The sequence below is a fragment of the Ascaphus truei genome, chromosome 3, assembly GCF_040206685.1.
Source record: "Ascaphus truei isolate aAscTru1 chromosome 3, aAscTru1.hap1, whole genome shotgun sequence".
NCBI lineage: Eukaryota > Metazoa > Chordata > Amphibia > Anura > Ascaphidae > Ascaphus > Ascaphus truei.
This window is the reverse complement of record NC_134485.1, coordinates 114,231,484-114,258,483: the sequence shown is the minus strand read 5'-3', so window position 1 is coordinate 114,258,483 and position 27,000 is coordinate 114,231,484. Positions and strand designations below refer to the sequence as shown.

Here is a 27,000-nt window from a genome sequence, read left to right as displayed (position 1 = left end):
ACCAAGCTCCTATCAATTAGCTAGCAATCCCTTACTTCTCCAGATGAAGCCGCTAGGTGGCGAAAAGTGCATTGGGTATTCAAAAGTATTAATATTGTACAGTATTAGCACAGAATTAAGTTGCTAACCATAAATATATTTGATGCAGCACTGATGTTGCATTATATAGGTTAACAAAATGTACTAATAGTATGGCTATTATAAATTTGATGTTTACTAACACTAGCTACAAACAAAAAATACACATAATTCTGCTTCAATTCAAATCGTATATATGATGCCTTCATACATACTACACACATTTTGTGAAGGTTTCTATTACTCGTTAGCAGTAACATTTTAACACATAAAAACAATTCTAATATTATCAGTACATAGGTTCCCATTCCCTAATTTGTTTTCAGTGGTGCCCTTAAAAGTAAAGTACATGTAAACTAAGGGGTCTATTTACTAAAGTCTCCTAGCTGGGCATTTGGAACAAACCTCCCCTCAACAAAGACATTGAAAGCAATAAGAGCTCTCCCATAAATAAAATGTGTACAATTCTTTTGCACTAGTTTTGCACCAGTTTGGCAGTCTGGAGACTTTAGAAAATAATCGTCATGAGTTTCCTACACACTTTTATTTCCCCTTCCTATCTGAGAACTGAACAACAGAAAAGGAAACGCACGTTGCCTGTGGAAAGAAAGCTTAATGCTTTATCACATCACACAGAAAGAACATTCCAAGTTTACTTTACCATATTTATAAACTAACTTTGGGAAATTAATAAAAAGAGTAATAGGTGCCAGATTTTTTGAAGGCACCAAATACCCAGAGTTAATACCGAAAACATGTCATTTTACACCCTAACAGCTAAGGGGAGAAGTACTATAGGGGGTCAGTAATAGGAAATAACCAAAATATAAAAAATAAAACATTGACAGGGAGTTGGTCCACATAATTTATTGTAAAACTTGTAAATGATTAAACACATGTAATGCGTTTCTTAAATCACTAATCAATAGCAATTCTAGTCAAAGTTATGAATATTCCAATATCTTTTTTTCTGGTGGAAGTCTTAATTTAGAGATTCAATCTTCTCTAGAGCAGCTAAGAGAACTACAAGCAATATATTTAAATGGGTTCAGTGTTATTGTTTGGTGCCTTTACTCTGCCGGAAGTCTGGCAGCAACTGAGTGCCACCAGACTTCTGGGATGTCGCGACTGCACCACCAGTGATGTGGACAGAAGCAGAGTTATAGTAGCTCCACTTCTAATTCAATCACTTTCACTGATTGAGCACTGTAATCTTTCCCTATAAAATAAACATTAAGTGCCTGACGTCTGTCATATGTCATAAAGGCATCCAAGGCTTAAATCAGAAAATTGAAAGCATTTTTAAATCCTCTTTCCTGTTTATTTTGGATTGGGTGGTCCTCAGGATAACCTGAATCCCAGGGGCATTTCACTTACTCTACCTAATTCCTTTGTATGATGTCACTTTGTGTTGAGTAAGGCCTCGTCCAGGGTTGCTGCTTGCTGGCGGAGGCGCGCTGAGGCGCGCTTCCGCTCGGCACTGAGCCCCTACAGCCGCAATTAGAGCGGCTTTAGTAGGGGCTTGGCTACGCTTCCGCAAGCGTGCGGAAGGGTAGGTCTTCTCAGATTTTTACATTTCAGCGCTCGCCGGAGTGCAGGGCCGGTCACGTGAGTTGTTCGCCCAATGAGGGCGAACCAGCTCAGTGACGTCACTGGCCCACCCCTGACAAGCCCCCTGACGGTGCGCTGTCTAAGGCCAGGGAAGGCACCCGCTTTCCCTGAGCCTCAGCGCGCCTCAGCACGTCAGCGGGGAGCTTGGCTGAGGCCTAAGGCAGGCCCACAATTTCTACGAGAAAAGTACCCACCTGTTTTCCTTCCCCATCACCCAACTTGGTTCCCTGATAAGGTAAGGGTATACATGATTATGTTGACTTAATTTTGTAAGCAGGGTAAAACAGTAAGGCTGCGTCCATAGACACTTCGCCCGTGCGGAGGCGTGTGGAGGCTGAGGAAAAGCGGGTGCTTTCCCTGGCCATGGTACGTGCGCCTTCAGTGGGCATGTCTAGGGGCATGGCAGTGACATCACGAAGCTGGTTCGCCCTCATTGGGTGAACCGCTCACGTGACTGGGCCGTAGCGCCAAGAAATAAATGTTAACTGATTTCTTGCGCAACGCGCACCCCCTCCCGCCACCACGCGCATGCGCCCGCACGCCGTATAGACGCGATCACTGCCTATAGGCAGTCTGATCGCTCAGCATGCGGATGCATCCGCGCGGTCATCAATACCATGGATGGAGCCAAAAGGGGGGAATAAACATAAGATCAAATTATTTAGATAGAACTGAAGGACAACAGTGAGAAGATAAACTGATATTTATTTCTTATACAAAACAAAAGATTAAATATCTGTTTTAAGCATGATTACTTTTGTTTAGGAAAACGGAATAGATTAGTAACTTATTAAAAAGAAGAAAAAATTTTTTACCACTGAATTGGGACTGCCCCTTTAAATTCTCTTATCAATTAAATGCTTAGCTAATATAAAGTCAGTTTAAACCCAAACCCCCCCCCCAAATAATTTTTATTTTACCTTATGTTAACTTCTGGGGGTGCACCGTGGCACTCAAAGTTCCAGGAATCCCCTGATTGCTAAGATATATATATACATATTTTTGCTAGTCATTGCAAAGAAAAACAAATATGTGTCCATGGGGGTCACTTAATCGGAACTGAAATGTAATTTCATGATGATGTCCCAGTTTTCTATTTAGTAAATAATGCACAGCACTCCAGCGGTCTTATGAAGAATGGATCAATTTAAACCAATTGACGTTTCGGTCCTACAGCGGCAGGCTAGAGTGGAGCAGGAGCGCACCGGAGCGCTGTCCCAGCACGTCTTTTTAGCAGCTGGAATATACGTGTGTGTGTGTTTGTGTGTAAAAATTATACGATCAGCACAGACTGCTGCTTTGAATTCTACTGAGTTGATCTAAGGGACAGTTTTATGCTCCAGCAAAATGTGACTAGACTCACATCGACATTTTATTTTTGTATCCCCTGCAGCAGAATCAAGTTTAAAATACATATTAAACAAATTTGCTGGTCTATTTGCCCTTAAGTTTATGCAGCCTCAGACTTGGCTGATTTTTGTGCTGCAGGTAATAGCAAAAAAGCTACAGCCCCACATAAAACCTGATATATCTTATTATAATGTGCAGCCTTGTAACTCCTTCCCAACTCCTTCTATTGCTCATTTTAATATCTCCCCAAACTACAAGCAAAGGCACTAAGTGTAAAAGATGGTAAATAGCTTGGTATACAGCAGTAGATGCTGAGTGAGGCATGTGCACAAAGCAGCTCAGCATTTTTGTAGTGTTGTACTGTACATTGCACCCATATTTTTAGACACAAAATATTCTGCATGGATTATTTATGCATCCGTTACAAATTAATAATGTCTTGCAGGGATTTAGTGATTTGTTTAGATTTACTATAAGATTTCTTATCACCTTTGTGAGAACCAGTTACGGTAATTTAGGTAGATTTTACAACTGTTTAAACGTGAGGACATTTGACAATAATATAAATAACTACAAGTATGTAGAATCCAGTATCCCAATCATAGCATTTATAAACACATGGATGTTTATAAATTAAGAGAATAACTGTATGAGTAGATGCAACATTTGATAGAATGTAATAGATAAATCAAGGATGTTCTACAGAAACTTATTTTATTTTGCAATATTGTACTGTACAATCAATCCCCTATCCACATTTTGACACAAGTGGTACAAAATCAGGTACTCTGACACATTCCTATTTAATTCGATACCATGTTTTCCAGTTTGGTATCTTGATGAAGAAACTCCTGTTAACACAGTGTATTACCAAAACATATTCCTCTAAGAACTGATTTTCCCCCCTTCAAATTCAACATTTTCATTTAACTTATTACTTTAAACTGAAAACGAATGCATGAAACACAAATAAAAAAACACACATTAGACCATTGTTGATTTCTTTTGCATTTACAGCCAGATCTAAAACAGCGACTCTCTATCTTGACTGTGAGTAATAAGTGGCTGACTTTGATGGTGACTGACATATAGGATTCTTCAGATTAAGGGTTGAAGAGATGATGGGAGTCAGCAGGTTATTCTCTTGGGATGCAGTTTAGCTCTGCAGCATATCTGTCCCTGACAGGCATTCATGATATTTTTCGGAGAAAAGTTATCTGTCAGTGCTTTGCAATGTGCTTTCTGTCTGAAGAGCAGCAAGGGATTCCAGCAATGGGCAATAATAATAAGTACTGTAATGACAATTTCAGCTTTATGAAACATTTCTCACCTACTCATGACCAAACGCACCCAAACAAGCGGGCCCATTAGCCCTCTGTGAATAGACAAGAATTAATGTTGTTAATCATTAAAGTGTGATAGTGCCTATTGGGCACCACTGCATGGAAACTCCTATGCAAATAAATGGGAGTTTCCACACAGCAGTGCATGATCGGCACTATTATACTTTAATGAATAACCCACTAAGGCTTGAGAGGAAAATATATGCATTGAAGAAATGTAACTTTGGAAATCCCTATATTGGACCAAGTAGATAACTAAACTCATGCAATATATAAAACAGGTTCTAAAAAAAATGTGTCTGAAACTTTCACAACCAAACAGTTCCATGTGATAATGAAAACATTATTGCTTTTGTGTTACATTTAAAGTGGACAGTTCAAGATATCTTGGCAGTATGGTGAACATTTTCACATGAATGATGTCTGAAAACACTATTGGAACATTTTGTAATTCCATTGGGAATGATTTTCTCTTCTTCACACCTAAAAGAGCATACAGTATGATGAATGATCAAAGCCTGCCATGACCACTGCAACTTTGGAAGAATAGTTACAGTACTTTATTTAATTTGACTAAAATATAGGTGTACGGTACACTCCCTTTTGTCAGCAAAATCATACATTTAAAAGAAAAACAAGTTCATTTTAAAATTCTTCTCTTAAACAATACAAAGCCAGAAGACAGTTCTCATGTTTTCTGCATGTCACTATAAAGTGACGCCAAAAAAGGCAGAGCTCTGATAAATCTAAATATTTATTATATATTTGTGTGAAGATTGAAGCAAAGGACGCTCATGATTTAACACAAAAAATGCTTAACAAATGCCACATAATGATTGTACATGATGAAGAATACTGTAAATGGGTTCTTGAAGGCTACTGGAATGTGAATGTGTTGCAGAAATTCAACATTCATTTCAATAAAATAGACATTTGGATACACCCTAATAACATTTTCAGACCTAACTGCAACCTGCTCTAAAAAAAAGTCTGTTTAAGAAAAATAAAAATAAATCCCAATTGTGTTATAAGGTGGCGGCTGCCTTTAGCCTCATGCAGCCGTTTCAGCGCGACTTTTAAAACCGCGGGCAGATGCAGTGTTTGATGCGGCATGTTCCGGCATTTAAAGCCGTGGCCGCGTGCATTGTACAGTATTAGCGCTGTGCTTATTTAATTGTTTTCAACTGTTTTCAACATTACAGTCTCACAGTTATGTGAGGTCTGTATTAGAGGTACACAAGCAAGCTACTGTAACATTATGGGCGGCATGCGTGCAACTTTATGGGCAGCGTGCTGTATACAAACTTTCACTGATTACTACAGTACTATTGGCGCTGTCTCGGCATGAATGCGGCATGAACGCGGTGAAGTGCGTGGCATTCGGAAAAAAAATACCCAAATAAACCGGAGATGTTGGAGAATAAAAGGGGCCGTGACAGTATTTGCAAATTCTCTGTGGGAACAAATACACATGGGTCTAATATGAGCATTATATCTATATCAAAAGATGAAATACATTACAGAATTGCAGCATATCGTTTTATCTTAACAGCATTCGAACTTGGGGGTGGGGGTTCTCTTGAGCTCAACCATGCAATTTTCAGTTCTCAAATCCCCCACATTTTCGGGATCCTTACAGTTTTAGATGCCTGGGTACTGCTCCCATCTTGGGAATTCAAAATGGCTACCACATTGCAATGCAATAGGAAGCCACAACAGATGACATTGCAGCTTCCTGTTGCATGACCGCAGCCACCATGTTTAAATGACCAGGTACTGTGCTGGCACCGAAAACTGTAAGAATCTTTGGAAGCATGGGGTCCCCATAGCTGATAATATTGTGGTTCAGCTCTAAAGGACCATCAGCTTGAATATTCTTTAACAAAAATCATTTTCAATTTTGGGCGGATGACTTCTTTAAGGTTATATCAAGTAAAAAGCCCCAAAACACTTAGTAGCTCATCAGTATGTCTCAGAGGTTTGGCAAGCTATTCTGGTCTATACATTTACACATCCTTGTGAAGGAAGCCACAGTTCAGACTAATGTTTTCTATTTTTAATGCCTTTCTGTACTTTCCTGTACTGCATTTTTTCTAGATTGGTGGTATTTATATCTAAAGTGTCTTTCTGATAATTTTACCTGTTTGTAGTTGATAAGTACTGTTAGCATACATTTACATACAGAATACATGTATTTCTTGCTTTTTAATATAGTCACTAACTTAATATATGTGTATGTTTCTATGAATACGGTGTTGACAAAAGTATGCAGCCCTTTGCCGAAATATTGTATAAGACATAATACATAATAAAGGCAGATATGTGAAAAATTGGGATAAGTGCATTATGTTAAAATATTTATATTTTATTTTATATGACTAATATAATTCCTGCCTATGAGATATTTTAACGTGTTAATTAGTAAGATTTATTGAGATAGCAGGAATAATTGTAATTATAGGCTACACTGTTAGAAATTCTGGGCATTGAAATTGCAGCTCTCTGATTGGTCAAAAGTCTGGGTATTATTCATTAAGTAATGGAATTTTTGCCACCTCACAAAGTTTTCATTTCCAGCCATTCAGCTTTCACTTATCATGCAGTGAGAGAGGACAACTCTCAGACAAGGGAGGTGATTGGATAGGAGGTACCAGACACCAACTCCTCCCCTTTCCTGCCTCATCTCCCTCTCTGCACTGGAGACACTGAGGAATTAGGAGAGCTACTACTCACAGTAGTGTGAGTATAGAGCGCATGGGAGGGGTGTGTATATAGTGTGTGTGTGTGTTGCAGTGTATTTAATGAGGCTGCAGTGTGTGCGGGAAAATGGAGATCTGGTGTGTGTGCGTGTGTGTGTGTGTGTGCAAAGGGATGAGGGGCCGTAGTATGTGTTTGTGTGTGTGACCACAGCACATTGCTTGCTGCTGCAGTTCCTTGGCTCATTGAAAAAAATATTCCTCTGGCTGCTGCCCTTTTTCAGGGGCCACATATGCATCATCCTCATCATTGGAATAAGGCTTGCAGGGACACTGCTCCATGTGGCTGGGCTCTTTACACCAGGAACATATTTTCTTCCCTATTCTTGCAGAATCTGTATTTGACTTCAACTGCGCGGCCATTTTTAAAATCCCATGTTTTTTTCCCTATCACAAGTGGTGGGGTAGACTCTGGTCACAGCATCAGTCCCTTGTGTGGGTGACCATCTGTAGCAGTCCTCCCAGTCAAACTGTGGCATTGTAGCTTTCTCCAGTGCAGTTTTAGCTTTCCTGTCTGGATGTGTAACCCTTTAAATCTGGTCACTTCTTCACGTGATTCTTTGTTTTGTTGCTGAGGCTGTTTGCAGGAACTGTATGTAGGCAAAAGCACAAAAAAATCACAGGCAGTCTCCGGTGCCACTTTGAACTTCAAGGGCCACCTCTCATCCCAACTTCTGACACCATGTGTAAGAGATGTGTGCAGAGGTACATATAATGGAGACCGATTTGGGTGCAATTATATCTTGGCTTTATTGAGTCTGTTCCTTTATCCAGGCAAAACATACAAAAAACAACAAAATAACAAACTCTAACTTACTTCCCCAGACCCTATCTGCAGGACTGGAGGGATAGTCCCATTACCAACCTATCACCCCATAGTCTCAGGAAGTACCTTTAAGCAGGTGGCTCTCCATGTCAGTCTCTGGCAGGTTCTGGGGTCCTTGGTGTCCAAGAAATATAGGTCTCTGGGTGTCTGGATGTCTGGATGTCTTGATCTCAGCACAGCCTTGGTGCTCAAGACGTGCAATTAACCAGCTCACTGCTGGATTTAGAGGCAGTTTCTCTCAAACAGTGATAAGTCCCTGTTACAGTCCTTCATTGGGTATGGCAGAAATACAGAAATACATAATTTTGTACCGTGTTTCTAATAGGGATATGTGGTTGCAGTGGCTGTTGAGAGGAAGAGGGAAATAAAATAAGGTAGAAACAGGTACTGTAGTCTAGTGTGAAAATGAACAGTAGAGACATAGAAGGCTATGTATTTCTGCATAACCGATTAAGGACCCTGAGAAGTTTGAAAGCTTATAACATATCAACTAATTGTTGGTCCAATAAAAGGTATCATACCACCTACTCCCTCTCCCTCCTGTGCTACTACTAGTAGGAAAGAACAGATTTTATGTTGTAGAGCAGGATTTAGTAAGTGTAAGAATGTGAAACAAATAGCACAGGAATGAGTCAAATACAATGCTTGTGAGAAGGGATAGATTTACTATGATTAACAAAATGGGTCGATAAAGCCTAACATACAGTAAGATAAAATATATTAAAAGCTCAATATAAGACATATTAAGTTCAAAATAAATCCAGGGCTGGCCAAGTCTCCCTATTTCATTGAAATATGTAGAATGTTTTTACTTTCTCCCTGAAGAAAACCACCAAGTCAATAAAAAGGTTTAGGGATCTCCCACATTTTCCTACCAATCCTCCCTGGGAAAAAAAAAGATTTCATATGCTGGACATGAGCATATCACCATAAAGCATTTCAAGTTTAAAGCCAGGACCTCAGCAATAAAGTTGGGGCTGAATAAGTAAGTCTGTGTGTTATTGCATAAATGCGATATTTCAGGTCAAGGGAGCCAATAGATCACAAAGTGAAAGTGTTCATAGAAAGAAGAAAAGACACACACCAGTGAAGAAGCAGAGAAATCAATAGGAGAAGAAGAGGAGCTGGTAAAAACGACAGTGAAGGAAGGGTGGGAAAGATAAGATGTTTAGATGCTATGTGCAGAATTTGACAGTGGCAATATTTAACCATACAGAACTGTCACAAAATAGTTGTCTATTAGTATTTTACTGCAGTGGTGCATTGTTGGAGTATACTTACACAATTACAGAAAAGTAATGACATCTTCAAAACGTTCACCCTGTGTGACTAATCCATTGCTATAAAGTGCAACCTAAATCACTATGCCGCCTGGGCTAAATATATGATATATAATATTTACCATGCAAATTAAAGCTACTGATTGCCTCTAGGAAACTGTATGACTCCTCTAACTCCCGCCCCCCCCCCCCCCCCATATGAAATTAATAACTAAGGTCAGATGTTTGTGTTGGACCAAAAAGGGAATGCTACTATGCATTTTGATTTTGAACTGGGATTCTTAGTTAGCTCATAATATTCTTCACAGATGAATAATGTCACCAACAAAGATGCAGTTCATATTTGCAAAGCTAGAAAACATTATGCTACTGGAGGTCTAGCTTCTACATTAGCTTTAGCAGCAGGGAAATGAAAGACCTCTAGTTTAAACTGTTAACACCATAAATAATAGGTCCATATTATCAGCTTGCTATTGTTCTCTTAATATGTCTCCCTTCAGGGAATCCTAAATTTCCCATTTAAACACTTTACCCCAGAGAGTAACTGAAGTGGCAGAATTTGCACATAATCTTTGTTATTGGCAAATGTTTTTTCATAATGTTCTATAGCATCAAATGCAACTAGAATGTCTGCATAAGAAACTCAGAGTGCAGGTTAACATTACGCCATCCCGTATATACTGTAAATGTGTACATCTGTTAATGCTAAATAGGCATCACTTGATAAAGGAACTACTGAAAACAAAAAAAGCAGTAAAACATAACTTAGAGGCTGGATTTACTGAAAAGAGCACCCAGAACTACTATATCTTCCTGTTGAAATAAATTAGTTAAGATATATTTCTTTCACTATACAGTATACATTATACAGTATGTGTGTATGTTTCCATGTATACAGTGTGGACTATTAGTGCAGGTTTCTGCAAAATATTATTTCAACTTGTCAGAATGCTTGCATTGTGTTTTCATTTACTCATGATTGCTTGGTTTCAGGTCATATTTGCTAATTATGATAATCCATCTGTTTTGCATACGGTTTGTGCTGACAATATAATGATACATTCAGTAGTTGTCTGCTAAAATATTCAATTTCGATAAATAGAAATTAATTCTGTCATGCGTAAATTGTATATAGCAGGTGTGCAGGTGTTTACAGTGTAAATAATAGTAAATAACAATAGAATCATCAAGTGCTGCATTTCACTTCCAGAACTGGATGTGCTACATAGATTGTATTCAGAATGTAATGCAGTGCTAATCTGTTACTGGCTGCAGCTACATATCAGGCCTTTCTGAAATGAGAATTAGCTACTCTAAGTGATTCAGTATTTTAAATAAACACACAGTAAACACATTGAAACAAATAGGGGAAATAAAGCAACATAGTTTTGTTACCTAGCATGATAAATGGAATCCCCAGGAAAGTAGAGTTGTATTTTCCGCCAGTCAAATTGATGATTCCAGCAGCAGTTAGTGTGGAAAGGCTGATAGTCACCAATCCAAGGAGACCAAGCCAAGGCTTGCTGCGCACACAGTCCTGCATAGAGCAACAAAGGATGGCCAGGGAGACCACTAAGACAAGGCTTGTAATCAGGTACCGCTCTGAAACCCTGCTGGTTTGTTGAAAATCCTCCCCCAGTGATGAAGAGGTGAACGGGTACATTTTGACTTCCCTATTTAGTCTCTGAAAACTTTCCACAGTCTCACAGAAAATAGATTCCCACTTTGGTGCAACTACTTCATTTAGAGAGCTGATTGCTTGGAGGTAATATGTGAGCTGGATGGCCTCAGCGGACTTAACTCGATCTTTGCTGTGAACTGTGACACCACCCAACTGGTGTCCATTGTACACTTCCCTGCCATCCTTTAATTGTGTGATGGGATAAGTGATGATAAAGTTTGTTCGATTTAATGAGCGAGCTGCCTTCAGTTCCTCCAAAATATGCACTATATCATCCACTATGCAGGTCTTCTCATTGCTCAGCATGCATATGTGGGCAAATGTGTAATTAAAACCCGGTCTTTGGACTTGAATCCTTTTCACTGCAGAATGCAACTGCAGGAGAGAAAGAACAGACAATAAAACTCAGATACAATATATATGTTGACTTTTACTTTATACATGTTTGTTTTACAGTCATACTGACATCCGTCATTAGTACCTATCATTCGGTTACAATCAGGAATAATTAAACAAATATAATATGTTTATAGGTTGGATTATACAATGCTTACTACAGTATATTAACCATGTACACTAAAAATGAAAATACTGTACCAGCTCTTTTAACCATTAATGCTTTCAAATAGTTGAGGTGTCATGATTTCTGTGTATGTAAAGGATTTCTTGTACGAAGACTAAAAATAGACTATTTTTTTTTTTTAACAATTGTGAAAGAAATATTATTAGAGCAACATTGCCCCAGTTATACTGTCTGTCAAATTAAGTCCTCTCATAGTCAACTTTCACTAGTTGGCCTTTCAAATTGTTATTTGAAGTACTGTACAGTAACAAAGGGAAATTCTGAGACACCACAAAGCCTACATAGGACCCCTGTACTGATCATATTTATTTTTCATAGATCTGTTAGGGAATTTAACATTGTAACTGGAACAATAAATAATGCTTAGCTTTTTGCTAAAGATGGGTACAAATGTATAAACCTCCCTCACCTGTATGTACAGTATAGTACATTTTGCAGTGATTAACAAGAAATATTTTTTTTTTTAAGAAATATGAATAGTATTTTGAGGAATTTAGTGCTTAGACAGGATATAATACAACCAGAGCAATAGAAAAGAAAAGTATCACCTGTGAGCACATTTACATTTCTCAGACAGGTCTGCAACCCTGTGTTTCCCCATCATCTCTTGGCATACAATGATTCCACTGCAGCAAGGGATTCTGGGAAATTACATGCAAATGAGCATACCGTGTCACCTTTTGCTTCTTATCCTTTTTAACATAGACACAAGTTTTGCCTGCCCTATTACACAGCTTTTCAGCACAGCCCCGGTTAACCTACTCAAGGGCAGCTGTTTCGACTTTGTGGGTCTCATCAGTGTAGGGATGGTTTTAGGGATGGTGATGCTGGCTTTGCCAATGTAAAGCTGGAATAGGTTTTAACCACACATTAAATTAGTTATGGTGGGTTAAAAAAGTGACAAAACCCCTCCACCGTAGCCGTGTATGCTAAGAGATAGTGGCGAAAGCCAGGGGTGCATGCCAATTTCTTTGGTGGATTGTTTTAAAAACACTGTCAATTTTTCTATAGTTGAGACATGCAACATCTTTGAATGAACTCGAGTAAGCAAAAAAAAAAAAGGAAACCTTTGGTGGGCTATGGAGCATTGGACTGATCTGTACCCACATTTTCAGAGAAGCAGCTGTCTTTCAGAACACAAATCGAGCATGACAGTATTTTGCAGTTCCTTACACTTTCATAATCAGGCTTATCAAGGAAGTTTAATGGACTAGATCTATATCTGCTGATTGGTAGAGATGGGCAAATCCACCCAAATCCGTTTCCCGGATTTTCTCGCATTTTCCCCCCAAAATCCATTTGGCGGTGTAAAATCCGCAAACGAATTTGGTCGATTTTAATCCACGCAGATTTATAAAAAAAACCTGACATTGGATACAACCCATGGATGGATTTGTAGAATCCAATCCTTGGGATTCCGCAATCCATTGGTGGATTCCTGGAATCCTGCTGAATCCTGGTTGCGGAATCCATGGCGTGTATTGGTAATAATAGTTAAAAATCCAAAAAAACGTCAATTGCCCTTTTTGAAATCCTTGGACCAAAGGAACCGGCCGATCTGCTGCGGAGCAAAATTTGCCAAAGAAATTTGCCCATCACTATTGAAGTCAATGGGGAAGTTTTGACAAAAACAGCCCTATCGATCACTTCTGCAGATATAGAATAAGCCTAATTTTGTTACTGTAGGCTTCTCTGTGTTGAAGCCTTCATGGCAAATGTAATTAAGTGATATATTGCTCCCTACTGCCACTACAGAGGATTATAATTCATCCTGTCATGTACTGGGTGATCAATTACACCCAGTTTTCTAGTCATTATTATATAGAATGTTACTATTTTTTTAATCATGTAGTATCTATTCTTTAAGATATTCTCTGAGATTGTAAAGATTGTGGCAAAAGTACTTTTGGTTTTCATTGAGCGCCTGTCAAGATGTTTTTCTTTTACCCATGGACAGTATCTCTACATCTCTATAGACAACTAAAGAAGATGATAAAACAAGATCTTTACAGTATACAATAGCTTAAAATTAATTCAATTGTGATACATTAATATCCTCTTACAATACTTCTTCCTATTTTGGGATTTTTTTAAAAGGAAGAGTATTTAAAGGCAATTTATGGCAGATTCTTCCTGGTGAGTTCAGTTATCTCTCTTGAGAACTAGACCAAATTAATTGTACTTTTTTTCATTTCTTGGTGTAAGCTGATTATGATCCTAGGGTGAGTAGTGATTGAAGTCAGCATGCACACTAATGCAATGCAGTCTTCCAGAGCAGAAAATAAATAACACAACTGACATACAGTAAGAGCTAAAAAATGGTCTTTACATTTTTCTTTTAATTTGCACATATCTAAATAGTCATTCCACATTTTTTAAGGTACTTTCACTTTCGACATCCACAGAAAATGGAGCGCCATTTTGCATCGTCATACAATTGGAGAAATACTGAATATTTTGTAGCCACAGGACAATGTGCATACAGTATATTATTTGAAGAAGTCAAACTATAATTATTTTTATTGGGTAGACTTCTACTAGCCATATTACTCCTAAAGGTATATACGTTTGTTGCAAGTTGTGCTATATTAAGATGAATCAACATGAGAGTTTATCATAGTTTCATTGTTTTGCACACACTTTTACTATATATTCTTCCCATGTACAGAATAAACTTGCAAGATTTTGTAGAACTACAACAATGAGCCAATGGACCATTGAAATGTACCCCAACTTGCAATAACCCTATATTCATTAAAAAAATTATTGCAGAGGAATGCGATAATATACTGTAAGTATTGGGAGGTGCACAATCCAATGACTGATAAGCTTTATTCTACGCTTGCAGCCTCCACAACACCTAATTTCCCCACATCCAATTCCAAATGCACATATACCTACAGGACATGCTCTACAACTTTCCAATTTTCACATCTTAGAACCTCTCCTCTTTACCATCTCTTTCTTACAGACCTCCCTATACACGTATAACAGTGCACTTTCATCAGTCTTAGACAAGACAGCTCCTGCCACTACATATCACCCCTGACAATTGAAGCCACAAATGTGGCATACACACTTTACCTGCTACCTCCAAAAGTGTTTATGCACTGCTCCTTCACTATACATTTATACTTTCCTCATACAACACTGCCTTTTCCCTTGTCAAGCTAATCTACTTTTTCTCATCTTTCATACAAACTCTGTCCTCTAAGCAAGGGGTGCGTAAACTTTTTTGTTTGCACCTTTCTGCCCGCTCTTGCCCCATGCTCGCCCCCCCTCCATTTCCTTACATTTCCTCCGGCATCGGTGCCGCAATTTGATATTACAACGCATTGTCATTTGACCCTACTGCAGCCTTTTACTCTGCGATGTGCCACTGGAAAGGTTAGAGACATACAGAGGCTTTTTGCACGCTCCCCATGGATTTTATTTAAATGTTGTGGGGAAGAACGCAGAGTCTCTGTAAGCACTGTGCCCCTCCCAGAAAAGTTTGCACCTCCCTGTTTGCGCATCCCTGATCTAAGACTCGACGCCTATTTGCCATTGTTAACTCCCTTTTATGGCCAACTACAGCAGCACCCCCTTCCATCTTCATTGCCACCTACTTAACAGATAAGGTTGAGACTATCAGACATTATGGAGCCTATGCTATAAACCCCGATAAACATTTTTGCTGTGCTGTTTACACCGCCAGTTTTGACAGCATTGCTATCACGGTATTCAGAAAGCCTCGATTACCTGTGATAGCAAAATTCACAAAACTGGCGAGTAGCCAGAGGCGTGATGATCGCCTCTCTGAAAAGGCCTTACCCGACAATTTCTTTTAGCTGCAGAGAGAGCTGCTCAGAGAGAGCCGCCTCTCCCTGCGCAAATCTCGCCAGCGATTAAAAGTTATTAATATAAATTTGAATACTAGTGTAGATGAGCAGGGGGTCTCCGGAGCAGAACCCCCTGCTTCCCGAGATAGAGGCCCCATTATAGGCTGCCGGTATCTCCTATGCATTTAAATGTATTGCGTCCCGTGACAATGGGATTTAAATCCATAGGAGATACCGGCACTCCTTAACGGGACCTGTATCTCGGGAAGCAGGGGTCCCCGGACCTCAAATCAATAAGGTTCTGCTCCGGAGACCCCCTGCTACAAAACATTAGTATTAACATTAAAATTAAAAATCAATTTTGTTACCCCTGCTTCCCGAGTTATAGGCCCTGGTATTTAAATCCCCCGGTCAAGTAACGCGAAAGCTTTAAAAATAGCGGCGGTACCGGCACCTGATGCCCCATACCAGGACCTGTAACTCAGGAAGCAGGGGGTACCTGAGGCTGAAATCAAAGCAGTTCAGCTCAGGAGACCCCCTGCTCCTTCACACTATTAATAAAAATTACATTAAAGCAGATTCATTACCTTAGCGCCTATCCGCTAAGGTAATGAAGGGGTTAAGGCACAATAGCAGCTTTATTGGGGGCAGAGGGGGTGAGTGAAGGGGGTACTTGGCCCTTCACTCAGCCCCTCTGCCCCCAATAAACATTACAATATGTATTAACCACCAAAACACAACCCACCCACCCCCTATGTCCCCACATAAAAGCATTTTTTCATTTTTAATGCACAGGACTGATACCAGAGGCCAGAGGAGTTCCTCGGGTGGTCCCCGCGGGTCCCCGCGGGCCTCCAGGTGGTCTTCGCGGGTGTCTGGGGGTCTTTGGTTGGTTCCCGTGGGTGTCTGTAGGCCTCCTGATGGTCTCTGCGGTGTCTGGGGGTCCTCGAGTATTTCCCATGGTTATCCGTGGGCCTCCAGGTGGTCCCTGCGGGTGTCCGGCAGCCCAAAGAGAATTCCTAGGTGGTCTCCGCAGGTGTCTGGAGGTCCCTGCCGGCCTGCAGCACCAATCCTTTACAGAAAAAATAAAAAGTGCAATACATGGATATAAATACACCCACCCCCCCAATGCATACAGTACAGTAATGGGCAAAATGGGTATAGTGGGCACGGGTGGGTGGTTAGGTCTCCCTGGTGGGTTGCGGGGGAGGGTGGGTTAACTATAACAGTTAAATACCGCAAAGGTGGTTAAGGGGTTAGGCACCATTAGATTGTATTTTTTTATTGTATTGTTTCTAGCAACGAAGGACATGGACGGTGATGAGGATGAGGACGCCCTCCATGCTGGCAGGGGTGAGTGCAATTTTATTTACTTTACGATGCTGGTTGATGTTTAATTTTAAAGGAGCAAATGCACTATTAGTCATATGTGGATAATAGTAATTTTTCCCATTAATGTACTGTATGCATTGGGGAGGGGGGGGGAGGATTTATATCCATGTATTGCACTTTTAATTTTTTCAAAACAGGATTGGTACCACAGGCAAGTGGGGACCCCCAGACACCCGCGGGGACCCCTTGGAGGCCCACGGACACCCACATGAACAACTAGAGGACCCACAGACACCCACGGGACAACCTAAAGGCCCACAGACACCCACAGGGACTACCCGAGGACCCCCACCGATCTTGTGCATAAAAAATTAAAAATGCTCTTATGTGGGGGCACAGGGGGTGGGTTGTGTATTTGTGGTTAGTACCCCCTTCATTCACCCCCTCTGCCCCCAATAAACCTGCTGTTGTTCCTTAACCCCTTCATTGCCTTAGTGGTTAGCCGCTAAGGTAATGAAGTTGCTTGTAAATGCATTTTTCATGCATCTGATTCATGCTGGGGGCCTCCAGTGCTCATATTAATGGTTATCAGCACCGGATATTCCCAGCATCAATCCGAGGCAGGAAAATGCATTTTTTTCTAAGTCCTCTCTCGTCACTTCTCGGCTGCTTCTCACCACCCTCATGGCAACTTTTCATGGTGGGAAGATTTTGAGAGGAAATCGCCATTCTAGAGCCTCGATTGGCCCTGATAAACTACTCGAGGCTACTTGAATTGCACGATGTGAAAACCTGCTGATAAGTGGCTTATCGCTGCTCGGTTGGCGATTTATCTCTTAAAAAATGCAGAAAAGTACTTTTATCAGTGACTTATCGGGGATTACTGAATAGCTGTAGGTGTTTTTGGTGAAAAGGCCTCGATAAGTGGCTTATCAGCGCTTATACCATAGTTCCCTAAATGTCTTCACGTCATGCTCCAAATGCACTGCCTTCCTCACTCTACATACCTATATCCACCCTCAGCTCATTTCTTCTGTGCCAGAGGAGGATATCTCGTCACACCCCTCATCCCTCAACCTGCCTCCTTTACCTTATTCCCTCACATCTTCTTCTCTCCCTCCTTGACACACTGAAACCCCACCCAAACTCACTTTTTTTTAACCTTTCCCTCACCTATGGCACATTCACATCTTCATTTAAACATGCACTCATCCCGCACATTCTAAAGAAACCCTTCCTTAACCTGGCCTTTCTCTAACTACAACCTTACCTCTCTTATCACCTTTGCCTCCAAGCTACTTAAGATACTTGTATACAACTGCTGGACTCACTTTATCTCCTCCAACTCCCGTGTTGACTCCCTTTAATCTGGCTTCTGCCTTCCACACCACTGAGACAGAACTAACAAAAATCCCCACTCCAATCCATTACAGATTCTGCTGCCAGACTCATCTACCTCACTCACCCTTCCACATCTGCTGCTCCACTATGCAAATCCCTACACTGGCTTCAAATATCCTCTAGAATTGAATGAGAACTCCTTGCTCTGACAGAAAAATGCCTTAACAATGCTGACCTCTAACACCCAGCCATCTTCTCCCTGCTGTTTGTCACCACCTAATATCCACACCTCCAAACCTTAATGGAACCAGCTGTGACACCTTTTGTTTCAACTTTGTCCCTTATTCCCTCTAGATTGTAAACTCTTCCGATCATAGCCATCATTACCGTTATATATGTTTGTGCTTGTTTGTTTTCTTATATATAGGTCATGTGGTAATTGGTGCGTCACAAAAATAAGCTCACAAGTGTATGTCTATTTAGAGTGAATCCAATGTCCATTACATATAATTACAGAGGTAGTCACCCCAGGGAGAAGTGGGGACCTAGTGGTGTCCATACAGCTACCACATAGAACAGTCCCTACTGAAACATCACCAACCCATGGGGTATGATACATAAACAATCCAACACTAGAAAGGTAATAGCAGAATGGCTGGTGCCCTTTACCTAACTGTGTAATTCCAGATAGGATAGACTCTCCAGCGTGCAGTCCTCAGGAATGAAGTTCAGAACATGTAGGAGAAGGAGGAGCATAACCATCGCATCCAAAGTGCAAAAAATGAATTCGGGCAACTCCCAATGAAATAAAAACAATGTAATTTATTTAATCAGCTTAGCAATGGGCTAGGAAAACGCACCAATGCGTTTCTTCGAATAGGACTTCCTCAAGGGGAATTCATTTTTTGCACTTTGGATGCGGATGGTTGTGCTCCTCCTTCTCCTACATGTTTTCTTATATAGCATGTTATTCTGTTTATGTACTTTACTGTATATCCTGTTCTCCCATTATGCCGCGCTGTGGAATATGCTAGTGATTTATAAATAAACGATTCTTATGTAGCAGAGTCTCCCTGTCACGGGAGACCAGGCAACTACACCTTTATACCAGGATAATTTCAATGAGCAAAACGAGTTAATGAAATAAATTGTAAATTTATTCATAGGCAAAGGCAAACACACAATGTTACACAATTTACAGCAAAAAGCACACTTACTTGGGCATTGGGGGTTGAAAACAAACTATACTTTCCTAGGTGTAGGGGCTTATTACCGAAGCTTACCCTAAAAAGTCTTAGAAGGGAAATCACCATGCCGTTCCAAATGTCCCAGCTCCCTCTCACTCTCCAAAGGGCTGCAGTTCACTTACTGCTTAGAGTCTTAGAAAACTTTTAGAGAGCCGTAGAAATCTGGAAAACTTAAAACTAACTTAGAAACTTAGAAGACCCTTAGAAACAGAAAATCTGACCTGCGCACAGGTTTTTAAAACTTCTCAGGTTCATTAAAACCTACAGCCCAATCAAAAATCCGGAGAAAGTTCTCAGCAGCTAATCAGAGTAGGGCTCATTTGGATGATGATGTCAGAGAAAGGGGCATGGCTATCTGCAGAGCAGACTCCGCAGAGTGGCAGAACCCATATGGCTGTTTCCCCTGTTCCTCCTTGCAACCAAATGGTCTATATCCTGGATTGCTTTTGAAGCTAGAAAGCTGGGTAGACATTAGGTCTACTATGCATGGATTTTTATACATACAATATAACACCCTCTGAACCTTTCTTTAATAAAGTATAATCCTTACACTTTTATGCTGCTAAAATGTCTAAGTCTTTTTGGTGATGAGGGATAGAATGAGAACTTGTACTTTTTAGTCCCACTAGCCATATGCCTCACACTCTACAAAGCCTGACTTTTAGACTTTAACAAAACCTCAGTCTTATATATAACTGGAGCACCCCTGAATCCCTATACTGGGTTCAGGGTGATCTGGGCATCCACATTAAGGTAGGGACCCCTTGACAGTTTCAGGGACACCTCACATCCCTATGCCCCTTTTACCTTTCTGGGTTGTGCTGAAGCAGGGAACTTAGTGGTGAGTCACACCATATACAGATGCTGGGTGACCTGGGCATTAAATGAGTATCCCCCCTTAATCTAGGGACCTCTTGACTGTGTCAGGGACACCTTACATCCCTATGACCTTTTTACTTTTCTGTTCTGTGCTGAAGCAGGGAACTTGGCGTAACTGTTTTCTAGGGGGGATTTTGACCAGAGGTCTGTGCATATATTTCTCCAACCACCCTGCCCGCCCCTTAAACTCATAGCCGGTGAATCTCCACTGATTAGCACTCCTGGAAAGGTAGAACACACATACATTATTTATCATTGCACAATCACATACATTTCATGTACAACCCGTGGGTCCAAGAGCTTACACTCTAAACCAACAAATATGGTTCAGAGGTAACCAGCCGGGCATAATACCTTTATTGATGGCCTGGCTACCCCATCACCGTCACACCCCTTCCTTACCTCCAGTGAGGGGGAACTGCTGGGTTGCCGCCGGAGCTCCGCACAAGTAGGGGGAGGTAGCGGCAGCCATTTCAGCTGCCACGCATGCACAGTTGCGATCGGTGCGGTGGCCATCTTGTAATGGCTCCAACAGAAACCAGGGACTATAATACCCAGCATGCTTTGCAAAGAAAAGGCGAAAGCGGCCATCTTCGATTGAGGATATCCTACACAGGACCAGAAAGGATAGGCAGTCCTGGCCGAGGCAGCAAAGGAAGAGGACGTGTCCACGGAGCAAGTAAGCCCCTGGACTAGGCCAGAACTTTTCCCTAAGGCCCAAGTTAGGTCCCAATCCCTACTAAGAGTAGTGTTGTATGGAAGGTCCTAGACAGGGACCCTCCCTCTTAGAGATTCCTAACCCAAGCCACCGCGCCATCGGACGCCCATGCGGCAACCTGCGGCCTGCAGACGAGATTGCACGAGACCACCCCCTGTAAGGCGTGAGGGGAATTTTGCAGACCCCGCATCGTGGGACCACCGATGTGGCTCTGCTAACAGAGGATCCCCATAATTCCCTGGTCATAGCAAGGAAGGTACCCACATGCACCACCACACCTCAGGAAAGGTTTCCCTACCTTCACACACTTTGGGGTGGAAGTCGTTCTGTGGACACCGGGGTTCTAGGTGCCCAGGGCATCCTCAGTACTTTGGGGGAATCACACAGGGGTGTTGGGTATTGTACTACTGTATTGTAATATTACTGATTTGTATATTGAGTGTGGTGTATGCTCTATGCCATTATAGTAAAGCCCTGTTATAATTATAGTGTTGTATTGTTATTACTAGACTATTGAGTCCTATGAGGAATCATTCCGCTTACGCTGGGATCCCTCATAATGTAGGTGGAGGCGCTGCACAGCAAGGAGAAAGAACTCACCCCAGGCTCCCACCTGCGGAGGCTTAGGCCTCCTGTGAGCAAGCAGGTAAAGCAGCATGCGTAGTTGCCGCGTAGTTTCCCTTAGGCATAGGGAAAGGGGGCTACACTTATAATAGGTATGAACTCGATTCTTGCAGATGTCAATAGGACTAGCAATTTCTAATACAGTTTTTTCTTACTGATTGCTTTATAAATTACATACCAGATACTTAATACTGTATGTGTAATTGGCCTGCCTTTTTGTAACCATGGTTAGATAGATTCGTTATGCATTTGTTTATTTTATGTGATAAACAAAAATAATGTTACTCTGTACCATCTTAAAATATAATTAAAGTATGCTATGTTTAAAGTGCAAATTTGTTACTATATTCTGTGTTGCATAGTAGATAATAAATGTGCAAACCGGAGCAAAGATGATAGGTCTCCCTTTTTTATATTCTCATATTTTTCAAATTCTGAAAAACCATTCACACCCACCCTGAATTTAATAATACATTAAATTACTATCTTGTCCAAAATGCACTGTATTTTTGCTTTGAAAGTTGTAAGTATTTGAAACCGGGTTTAACATGAAACTATCAATCAACCCGTAACGAATCAATGTCACCCTGCTGATGTAATGTTGCACATTTACAACATATAGATGTAGCCTGACTCAATTTCCCCAGAGCCACAGAACAATGCACTTGCTGTAGGTTTAGGGTAGTAACCTCCACAGAAGCCGCAGTAATTACACTTTAATTGAGTTGCTAGGAAAAATGGGATATAAACCCCAAACTAGTACTCAAGTACTGCTGGCACAATTAAATCCTTGAATCCTTGAAAAATTAATTGGATGAAGTTGGACAGAAAAGCTGTGTATTCTCATCCATTAATTGAGTGGCTGCTTTCCCTATGGCAGGGGAGGGTCATGGCCAGCTTCTCCCTGCAACCCAGTTGCAGAAAAAGTAGCCTGTAAATGGGCTACATCTGTATTAATTCTACATTTGCCAAATTACAAATGATGTTGATACAATTGCATGATATTTGTTTTCTTGTAAGGTGCTGACAATGTATACAGTGCAGTACAAAGTATTTTGCACGCAAAATGAGTATTGAGCTGACACTGGGATTTAAACAGGATTTATCTAGGTTCAAAGGCAGTGACATTGCCACTGAGCTACTTCTTCAGCCCATGTATATTTCCATCAGTGGCACTTTGCAATGCTCTTGATTTATTAATGAGAAATGTGTTTTTACATTTGACAATTTAACAGGACTGTACTTTGAAAATTCACCATGAACAGTAACATTGCTTAAAAAAATAAACTATTATTTTAGTTAAAAAATATCCCTGATGCTTTTTTTTATAGCAAAATGACTGCCATAGCATGACATCATCTAGAGCTTATACATCACAAAAGGCAATTAACCCTTCCCCAACAGTACTTATTCTATCAATTATTGCATGCTACAAAACCCATTTTACAGATTAATTATCTCCTTCTTAGATCTTTAGAGCAGCAATTCCATACACCAATTCACGTCTGGGGTTGAGTGCCTTTATTTCCAAGAAATCTGTTCCAGGTCTCGTGGTTTGCTGCCTGTTAGATATTTTAGAAACAACGGTACCAGTTAAATGATGAGTAGCTTTGAAATACGACTCACTTAATAATAGCAGTGATCAATTTTTTTTCAATGCAATAAGCAGCTCGTATTAAAACCTGAGAGATGCTTTATCATGTTAATCTGCTGGTATCATGCCTTGTCCTGTACATTATCAACTCAACTAATAATAAATTAATTTATGCCAGAATTCTGGCAAGACGTCAGTACCAGGCTATAGATCTACTTACCTGATCCTTTGAACTAGATCTGTAGGATAGATAGTTCATTACGCTAATTCCTAATCATTCTAATTTATTTGACAAAAGGGTTCACAGAGTACCTATGGCAGTTTTGCAGTTAGACATTGTTCCTTCTATCTAACTAGCCATGGCAAACATTTTTAAAGCTGTTTTGGCTGGAGATGTTCCACATGTCTGCAATAAGGGATATACAGCGTGATTTAAAAAAAATATTTATTTTTTATTTTAACTATCCTGCGATAGTTAATAAACGCACATGTGATAGTTATGCAGTACATTTCTGCATATCTTTCGTTCAAGAATAGGGGTTCTGTCCCTACTGAGAATAGTTGACGGAGTTAATGCAGCATAAATATAGGGCTTCCGTAGGTACCCAAGAAGTGTTTGCTGTTTCCCAAATTGTGTATTTACTGTAGTCCTTATTCACGAATAGAAGATATACAAGAATTTGTGGGAAGTTACAAAACAGAAAAAAAAGCTCTCGACGCAGTGGAGCAGTTCTGTATCGATTTTATTATGTGGAAAACTAGAAAAATTGCCCCAAAGTATAAACTGGATTTAGAAACCCCTCTGCTTCATCTATAGTATATGTTTCAAAGCCTCTCAGGTGCAAACCTGTGGCAAATAAAAGCTCCACAGAAAGAAATAGGATTTTTTGCTTTGATAAATCTGATGCACTTTTGTGTTTCAAAATTGAAGTGCTAAAAAGTACAGTAGTACAAGCCTTCATAAAATATGCGTTGTATAAACAGTGTGAAGGTCGTTATGTATGTATGTCTTTATTTATATAGCTAAATAGTATAGTCTATCAAACCTATAAATGTACAAATATAAGCTGTATACTTACTTAAAGAATACCGGTGCTCCGTGGTTCAGCTAAACAACCTATCTGGTGTAGTTCCAGAGTATATGAAAGAAAGTGGAGGATCCAGGGCACTTCAGATTTGTAGAGAAGAAATATATTCTTTTGTGTGCCACTAAAAGAATACATTTCTTCTCTGCAAATCCGAAGTGACCTGGGTCCTCCACTTTCTTTTATTTATATAGCGCCATTAATGTACATAGTGATTCACAGCAGTAATACAATCATATAAATAACAAGTAATACAAATAACACATAATGGGAAGAAGTGCTTCAGACATAAAAGTGACACTTAGGAAAAGGAGTCCCTGCTCCGAAGAGCTCACAATCTATGTGACTTCATACAGGTTTATACTAGTTTTGATTTCAAAGCCTCTTCAACTATTTTTATTTGCAGCACAGATAAAAAAAATTAGTACTGTACATGACATGCAGAGGTAAATGTTATGTGCAATTCATTTTTGTGCACCAAAATATTTGATATAATTAATTTTTCACGCTTAAGGCGCACATTAAGAAAAATAAAGTGAAGACATTGGTGAAATTAAATTAAATGAGATTTTTGTGCGTCAAATTTACTGCAATAATGTGATTCTTAGAACATGGGCCTCAAAGTCTTTTGGCTGAAAAATGGAGGCAAAAAATCTGTAGCAAATTTATCAGTGGGATTTTTCTCTTCGATAAAAGTATTAACAGTATTAAACCAATTTTCGCCAAGTTTTGCAGCCAGAAGACTTTGATACATAACACCCTAATACTGTAGTTCTCTGTGTCAGGTCAACCATTATATTTGTTCTGTTAATCCAAATAAGATATTCTTAGTCAAATCTATCATAATTTACATGACGACAGCCATGTGCTGACCTAAACAATGATCTTTGAAAAAAGTCTTGTATAAATGAAATAGTGAAAGGGTCTTATGACTCTGTATACAAATAATGTATAAATGTACAAATATAAGCTGTATACTTGCTTAAAGAATACCGGTGCTCCGTGGTTCAGGGAAACAACCTGTCTGGTGTAGTTCCAGAGTACACTACCGACACAATTTATTCGAGCAGGGCTAGTTCCGCAAGCCGGGGGATGCCCCGGCTTGCTAGCCCCACTCCCTCGGCGTGCCGCGCGTCACCGATGCGCGGTCACGCTTCATCGGGTGCCTGCGCCCTCTGCGCGCATGCCCAGGGCTCCCCGAGGGAGCCCTGGTGTGCCGTGATCTATGGGACGGCGGTGGGGGGTTCCGGGGGGCCCGGCGGACCCGGAGAGGCGAGGGAGAAGCCCCGATCGGAGGGCCGCTCCTCCGAGGCTTCGGCACGCGTTCGGGACACCCCGGCGCGCGCCCGGTTACTGTCGCGGCCGAGACCGGGCAAATGCTCGAATAAACTCGGCCGCGACAGTATATGAAAGAAAGTGGAGGATCCAGGGCACTTAATGGTGCTATATAAATAAAAGAAATTGGAGGATCCAGGGCACTTCGGATTTGCAGAGAAGAAATGTATTCTTTTGTGTGCTACTAAAAGAATACATTTCTTCTCTGCAAATCCGAAGTGCCTTGGATCCTCCACTTTCTTTTATTTATATAGCGCCATTAATGTACATACTGTAGCGATTCACAGCAAGTAATACAAATAACACATAATGGGAAGAAGTGCTTCATACATAAAAGTGACACTTAGGAAAAGGAGTCCCTGCTCCGAAGAGCTCACAATCTATGTGACTTCATACAGGTTTATACTAGTTTTGATTTCAAAGCCTCTTCAACTATTTTTATTTGCAGCACAGATAATTTCTTTTAGAACTGTACATGACATGCAGAGGTAAATGTTATGTGCAATTCATTTTTGTGCACCAACATATTATAGAAAATTATTTTTTCACGCTTAAGGCGCACATTAAGAAAAATAAAGTGAAGACATTGGTGAAATTAAATGAAATGAGATTTTTATGCGTCAAATTTACTGCAATAATGCGATTCTTAGAACATTGGCCTCAATGTCTTTTGGCTGAAAAACGGAGGCAAAAAATCTGTAACAAATTTATCAGTGGGATTTTTCTCTTCGATAAAAGTATTAACAGTATTAAACCAATTTTCGCCAAGTTTTGCAGCCAGAAGACTTTGATACGTAACTCCCTAAAACTGTAGTTCTCTGTGTCAGGTCAACCATTATATTTGTTCTGTTCATCCAAATAAGATATTCTTAGTCAAATCTATCATAATTTACATGACAACAGCCATGTGCTGACCTAAACAATGATCTTTGAAAAAATTCTCGTATAAATGAAATAGTGAAAGGGTCTTATGACTCTGTATACAAATAACCAGCAATTAGGAAAATGGATTGTTGCAAGTACAGTACAGTACCGATCTGGGCAGCCTCATATTTCCTAGTGATAACACAACACATTCCGTTATGATGCACAATATCACAAAGTAGGGAGCTGCAAACTTACAAAGAAAATCGGGTTGCTAACAATTATATTTACAAAAAGTCCTGGTTAAATTGTCAAATTTGGCCATTTAATTTCCATTCTCTATAGCTATAGACAACACCCAGAGCCTGAAATATGACTTTTGTTGGAAAGAAGGGAGAGAGATAGACACATACTCTATGTGGAGAGATACCTGAGAACACATCGGAGATATCTGGGAGATATGCTATTTTAAATCATTTGTATATTTAAATTACATTATTTCCAATGTTTCTCTTTCACTCATCTAACAATTTTTTTGGGGAAGCTGTCCCATTTTGCTAAATTCTTTGTAATTATGGCAAGATTTGTTGACAAACATTTACCCTCCCCTTTCTGTGTTTCTGGAACTGTTACAATATAGCATGACACCCTT

At 40.2% G+C, this 27,000-nt stretch overlaps 1 protein-coding gene across 1 annotated transcript in view; it reads right to left on the bottom strand.

The window, feature by feature from the left end:
- Positions 1-27,000, bottom strand: part of PTCHD1 (patched domain containing 1) — a 256,961-nt gene that overhangs the window by 158,454 nt on the left and 71,507 nt on the right. The window contains exon 2 of the mRNA XM_075589363.1: positions 10,640-11,300. Coding sequence (XP_075445478.1) covers positions 10,640-11,300 — 661 coding nt within the window. The remainder of the gene's footprint in view (positions 1-10,639; positions 11,301-27,000) is intronic.